Here is a 7,213-nt window from a genome sequence, read left to right on the forward strand (position 1 = left end):
TGCCCCCACATGTGCCTTCCCTTGCAGGGGCAAGACCCTCCAGCCAGACCCCTCCGGCTTTGCCGCCAGCAGGAGCATCCGTCCCCGCACCTAAGAGCCCCCCCAATGCACGCGGCAGAAAGCGGGGGGCAGCCGGCAAAGCCTCCCGCCGCGGTGCGTGCCTTCCAACAGCGAAGACGTTTTGTCCCCTGGTCTCCGATCTCCATTTACGTGCCCGCACCTGGCGGAGGATGGCGCGGCTCGGGCTCAGGTCGTCCGCACGAGCTCGGTCCATCCTCGTCCGGGGGCAAAAGTGCCGGTAGCGAGACGGCGGTCATCGCCAACACGGTTCGGCGACCGACCGTAACGCAGTCACTTGGCACCCACGCCGTGGCCGGGTGGGTGAACACGGGCATCCAGCATTGCGCCAGTGACAAACCGAGGCTAGGAGCCTAGAAACGTGTCTCTTAGATGAGGGACTTCCCTCCCAGTCTCCACCTAAGCACACACCGTCGTCAGTGCACAATCTTCCCACGTGCGAGGCTGGGCCTGCCTGAAAGTCACCCGCATTTCTCTACGTCGGGGCACGACGAGAGCGGCAGCGTCGCAGCATCCTTCTGTGCCACCAAACATCCCCGCCCACGTGACCGGATGGCCCATCACCCTGTGCATACAACCGCATTTCTGCTCCTGTCTGCTTTCGTGCTGGGCACTACTTAAGAGTGTGAGCTCCCTGGAATAAGGTCCATATTTTAATTTTATATTTGCCTGCTTCCCCATGATGCTATCACAACAGAACTACTTGGAGGAGAAACCCCGTGGGCGGCGCAGCGCTTCAGACGACTGCCAAGTCCTGTTCTTTTTAACGAGACCGCGGCTGTTCGAGCCTGTTGGGCTTCTGTCCTCTCTTGCTCTCGAGGTGGTGGTGAAATGTACTTCCCTTTGTTGACACTGCTGCTCCTTCCCTTAGCAGGGGACGAGGCTCGTTATAAATATTTTGCCAGCCCTACTGCAATCAAAAATATTTTCACGAAATTGTTTTGAAAAATGTGTCAATGCAGACAATTTCTGGATGTCAACATCCCTCTGCCTCCCCCCTCCCCGGGAAACCCAGAGACCACAGCATGGGGCTAGTGGGGGAAAGCTGGGCGGGGGAAAGTGTCTGGAAAGAGGCTGACCTGTTTTGTTTTCTTCCTCTCCATGAGCAAAAGTCAGGGGGGATTTGGAAAGAAAAAAAAAAAATCACACTAGTGAGCTGATGTCGGTGAGAGGCATATTATTTGTGGGCCTTGTGCTCGTGACTCGGCTCGTGTGGGAGTTAGGAAATGTTATGCAGTAGGTGATGGGATGTTTTAGCAGGTACGAGTGTAATTCCAGGAACCCGTGATTTGGGAAGAACGGGAGGCCGAAGGTCAGACAGGCAACCACCTGCTAAGCACAGCGGGGCTGGGCCTGATGATCTTGTAAGGTCCCTGCCAGCCCCCAACATCTATAAACCTGGGACTGCAGAGCACATCCCTCCACACCCCTTTCTAATCTAGGAGGAAAGACGGGTAAACCGGTGCCGGACATGATCCCTCTGACTTTCAGAGCAAGTCTCATCAAGAATAAGCAAGGGAAACACCACTGTTTTGTGGGAAAGGCAGGATAAGTTTCCAGCTAGGCCTGAACTCAGACAAATCTGATATAATAAGAAACGTAGGGGGATAAAAGAGGCATGAAAAATGGATGCTTTGCTTGTGTGAGCTGATCTGCTGGAGCCAGCCACCCTGGGACAGGTACCATTTCCCTCGTTAGCCCCATTATCAAATGTTTGTATTGCAACACTGCGACCTAATGTAGAGTTAGTGTTTTGTTACAGGATTTCAGAGCGCTCATTTAAAGCAACTCTTATCAGCCTCTAGATTTAATAAAGGCATTTCCGCTGGCTTGCTGCCTGGGCCGTTTGAATGTCAACAGATGGAAATATCCAGGTGGCTTTCACCTGCCTTTGCACTTGCACCAGCCCCGTGCACGTAGCCTGGAGCAGTCAAGGAGCTACTATAACCCGGGGGGATCGCAAGATGCTGCAAGATCTGCAAGATCTGCAAGCTCCCTTCTCTCTGGGCACTGCCGTGGTGTATTGTGCATTAGACATTATATATGGTACTGTTTCTTGAAATGTAGTTAGCCTGCGTGCTTCCTGAGGCACCCTGTTGTACTCTGAGTTTTGGTTTCGGTTCAGAACAAGGAAGTTACCGGGCATGTGAGCTGTGTGCTGCTTTCTCTCTAGTTTAATCTCCCCACCCCATGGAGCCACGAGCTATAGCAACCCCCTCCTCCATCCACAGGTTTATGGCACGGGAACCGCAATGCCAGCTTTGTGCCCGTGGAGCACGTCGGTGGCCGACTCACCATCTCCTTTGGGAGCACTCACACGGCAGCCTCTCCAGACTGGGGCTTCCTCAGGACGTCTGTGGTTTTGGTTGTGACCCAGTTGTCCGACACGGTCTCAGCTAGGTTCTCATCCCCATGGAGGTAACAGATTCATTTATCCACACCCAACACAAACACCGGCACTCCGGGGAAAAAACTTTCCAAAAGCCTCCTCGGCTGCAGTCCTACGGACCTCTGTCGACTCGCTGTAATGAAAGCTTCTCACTTCATTTAGCTGCCTCCTGCATCACGGACTCCCCATTAATTTCTAAAATTAATCTCCGACCCATCACAGCTTTCAGGGCCGATCACAAAAACGAGTCGAATAGAGCCAAGTTTGTCACCAAAGCCACAAGGTGGCACTCTGATTATACCAACTGCACGCGGTCCCAAAAGTTAGTGAAAACTTCAGCTTCTTCCACCTACTTAGCCTTTTTGCATCAGGGAGCTCCAATAGCTAAGGAAATATAGTGAATAAAATCCTTGCTTCAGTTCAGCCACAATGGTGCAACCTCTTCAGACGAGCGCTGCACCATGCACCTTCATTTTTAATAGTGCATCTTTTACAAATCACCCGTTTCAACATTCAGTTCTCAGTCTGAGCGCAAAGCTCATGAATGAAGCTGCTCAGATACAGACAGAGCATCGTGTGCTAGGGGAGATGATCTCTGTAGGCATCACCTCCTTATTAAAAACCCGGGTAGTCTGCAGCATGCTGCATCTCGCTTAAATTAAATGCAGGCCTCCGCTCATGGAAAGCCACGAAGCTTTCAGCAAAGTCAGAGAGCCTGGTGGGATAGGCTTTGTAGCACAACTGCATTAGCTCTTCTTCCTCGTGTCACCTGATGCCGGTCAGGGATAACCGTTTAGAAACCACAGGTAGTTACGGCAGCACAGCTGAAATAATGGTAAGAAATCCTGATATACACTGAAACCACTTCTTGAAGAACAACTCATCTTCTCTCCAAAGCACAGAGGACCAGGTTCTTTGAAGGTATTTAGGCACTTGCAAAAGCTCCTAGGAGCCTAAATCGCTGGAGCAAAGCACTCAGGTGCTTCTGAAGATCCTACTAGGCACCTTCAGGCACCCACAGAAATACCTAGAAATTTGGCCCGAACATCCTAAATGAACATCTGCCAATACTGTGCTAGATCCCCAGCTATGACTGAGGAGCCCAAAGCAGACGTCATGCGTTTGCCTGACACAAATGGGCTTCTATAAGCTGTTTTTTTTAGAGGGACTGCAGGTCCCACAGAGACCACGAGCAGGCAGGACCATGCAGCCAGAAGCGGGGCCAAAGGAGTGGATGGATGCTCTGGAGACATGGCATATCCCAGACTCCGGGGACAAGAACAACAGCAGCAAATCTGTGATCTCAGATGTCACCATTGAACCTGCTGTCCCCTGACAAGCTCCACTCACCTCTGCGTGGGACCAGGGGCCGTCTTGGGAGCTGCGCCTCGAGCAGCACACGGCACAGAGCCGGCTCTTCACTACACCACAATGATCTGGAAGGGAACAGCCCTTTGGCCTCCTGCTCCCCTCCCCCTGTCTTCCATCCCTGCCCGTCCAGATGTGGTTCTCAGAAAAATCTGGTCCCCCTGAATTTGTGCATCTGTCATAATTCCCATCAATTTCAGCACAACTGCCAAAGGAGCGAACAAAGGGAGCTGGCGATTAACTTCAAAGAACTTTGTTGGAGAGGAATAAAGATATTTAGGGCCTATTTTGTGAACTAATTGCATTTGCATATTTATGGGATTTACTGATATAGCAGTAATTAAAAACTATTTAGTAGTCTTAAAGGACACATAACTCAGTTGCTGTTTGCATAATAAACACGTCCCTTATTATGTTTATTATGTTTGCATAATAAACTCTTCCCCAGCCTGAAAAGGCAGCCGGTTGTACAGGAGGGGCCACGGCTTCATCTCTGCCTTCCCGGTGAATTGAATGCAGAGGGCAACAGATCCCGGGACACGGAGCGGGAAAGGAAACATCCGCAGATGAGCTCAGCCTGAGATCCTTGGCAAGGATGCAGCATGCTGGCAGGAAAGGGGGTGCGCTGAGGACCAGAGTATCGTCCTGCCTGTCTCTGGGCCAGGAGCATGGAGGAAGCAGCATGCAGGACCTGGGCAAGGAGGTGTTGCATGCTGCTCTGCAGCAACCTCAGTCTTAGATGGTCACATTACTGGGATGCTGTCTCTGAGGCATGTCACCCATTGTCGGATGAATGCCTGTCTACGTAAATAAGCTGCCATAGGAAGACTGCTGCTAGCACCCAAACTGGCTAGTCTGAAGCTAGCCGAGATGCCTTTGGCAGCACAGGGTGGACACACCGTTCGAGCGCCCCAGTGGGTCACCTCACCGCACACGCTTCTCTTGTGTCTTGCCCTGAACCTGCAGGCAGCTTCCAGCCCTTGGCAAGCCTTACAGCTCTGCTCCCCGCTGGATGAGAGCCAATGCTGACCTCCTTCGGAGGTGGCTACGTCCATCTCCCCCCAGCAAAGAGACCAGGGAGTTCTCAAGGTCCAGTCTGGGGTGTGAGGGAAGGAAGGGCCGTGACAAACGGGTCTGCGGCAGGGAACTGGTGTGCGAGTCAGAGGAGAAAAGCCAGGTAACAGAACAGGCCTGAAGCAGCTGGAGTTTGTAAGAGTTGGTCGGACAAGGTGCATCTCAGGTGCCACCAATGGGCCTGGGATGCACAGCCTGCTCCGTCCAGCCACCCATGGAGCAGGAAGACCATGCAATGGCAAGCAGATAAAAAGAAGCCCTATTCTGCTCTGCAACAATTACCAAATTCTGCATGTTTTCCCTTCCTATAAGCACATTATCAATCACAGCCACCCCTTCCCCTGGACCTCCATTCTGGACCCCTGTGAGAGGAAAGACCTTTCCAGAGAGCTTATCTAGTTGTCTCCCTCCCTACCTTGCACCCTTATGTCCACAAGTCCACAATAGCATCTCTGAAAATACTTACTGAGCTGTTTTCCAGAGCACATCACGTCCAGGTCCTGAGATCTTCCACCATGAATGAGGCTTTTCTTTTCACCTCCTTCTGGGCTAGGAGCATGGAGGAAGCAGCATGCTGGCTAAAAAGAGAGAGAGGAAATTGAGGATGGGACATCTCTGCTGCAAAGAGATTATCTCAACACAGCAAAGGGGGTGGGATAGGGGGCTGCTTTGTGCACAGGAGGAGTGAACACGCAGAAAGCATGCATGCCCCAAATCAATGTGCAGGCGAGGCAGGGATGGATGTGAGGGACTTTGCCTATATAGAGGAAGGCGACTTGACAAACAGGTGAAGAACTGGAAGGCCAGACCACGTGCAGAGTCAGAGGATGGACAGAAGGGGATTTTGCACTTGCTAAACTGCCTCCTTACCAAGGTAGCCAAAAGTTTGACAGGCTCCACCAGTCGTCTGTCTCTTAGGAATAATAATGCCGGGGACATGAGGCTGCTGGTACTTTAGTTAATGTAGGCTGTGATGGATTGTAAATCATTAACAACGGCCATCTGGTGACAGGCAGCCAGTAAAGAAAGTGTACAGGGGGCAGACAGGAGCTTTTCAGCACATCTCCGTGCTGCTCCCAGCCTGGTGGCAGAAGGAGCACCATCCCGCGGGTCACCGCAGCACAGAACCGAGGCAATCCTGGATGCAAAGTGGTCCTGTGCTTTCAGCCGCCGGCATTGCACCATGGATCTCAGTCAGGTGGGTTTCAGGAGGGGTTTTGTCTAAGTAATGAGTTCAGGATCGAAGTCTTTGTTTCTACACAACTAGCACACACGTGTCCTCCCTTCCCCATGGCATGCACACAGTCTCAGAAGTGCATTCAGTCCCACAGACACCATCGCTCCCACCTGGGCTTGGAAATGGTCTGAGCCTCGAACTGAGCCTGGGTGTTGCACTGGCAGCACCAGAAGTCAGCCTGATGATGGTGATAAGACCCTATGCGTTTTTGATGACCCTGGAAAAGAAGAGTGGAGAAAAAAGGAGGGAGTCCCTGAGCAGATCGGGCACGCTTGACTTCAGAGCGATGAGGCTGATGCTTCGGCCTTGCTCTGCGAGTACCGCAGCAATAGCTTAGCAGGCCTCCGTGATCTCAGCTTTCCCCTGGTCAGAAAGAAAGGCATTCTCCTTTCCATCCTGCAGGGGCTGTCCTGCCCTTCTCTCCCCTGGGACTGCCCAGCAAGGTGGTTCACATGGGCTCCTCACCGCTGCTAGATGAACACATTGCTCGTATATCAAAAAAAGAAGGCGGCACTCCACAGAAACAGGGCGCATCCTATCACCGTGCTGGTGGCTTAGACAGACTGGAAATGTGTCCCCCCACTATTCAAGAGAAGCTTGCTCACCCCCATTGGAGAGGACATCCCATCACCAGAGACACTAAGCACCCCGAAGCATTAAAATCAGCCAGCCAGACTGCAAAACTACGGGGATTTAGGCTTCACATAGTTGCGGGTCTCCAACCTACTAATATCAACCTCGAGAGAGAGTCACACTGCTCCGTCCCCTGTGTTTGCACACACCAGCACAGAAGGGGTCAGCACCGCTCTTGGAATAATCCTGCTGTCAGGGAGGGTCTTGTTGCCTCCTGAAACGTGCCAAACGAAACCTTACCCAAGCGCTCACTTTAATCACAGTGTAATACGTCTTTTAATTAAAGGGAGGCAGGAAAGACAAAAAGCAGACAGGGTTTTTTTTCCCCCCTGCACTGTTAGCGATTGTTCTTCATTAAACAATAGCAGGTTTCCATTATCCAAAGTAATTCAGGAGCGCAGTAACTACTGTCAAATGTTGAAGATGTTGCTGCG

General features: G+C 51.9%; 1 protein-coding gene across 1 annotated transcript in view; it reads right to left on the reverse strand.

Annotated features, from left to right (window-relative positions):
- The window catches only part of USP28 (ubiquitin specific peptidase 28), a 37,708-nt gene extending 35,316 nt beyond the window's left edge, over positions 1-2,392 (reverse strand). The window contains exon 1 of the mRNA XM_025207620.1: positions 2,374-2,392. Within this exon, the coding sequence (XP_025063405.1) occupies positions 2,374-2,376 (3 nt within the window). The 5' untranslated portion in view covers positions 2,377-2,392. The remainder of the gene's footprint in view (positions 1-2,373) is intronic.
- Positions 2,393-7,213: the final 4,821 nt, after the last annotated feature.

The sequence above is a fragment of the Alligator sinensis genome, unplaced genomic scaffold, assembly GCF_000455745.1.
Source record: "Alligator sinensis unplaced genomic scaffold, ASM45574v1 scaffold1241_1, whole genome shotgun sequence".
Classification (NCBI taxonomy): domain Eukaryota; kingdom Metazoa; phylum Chordata; order Crocodylia; family Alligatoridae; genus Alligator; species Alligator sinensis.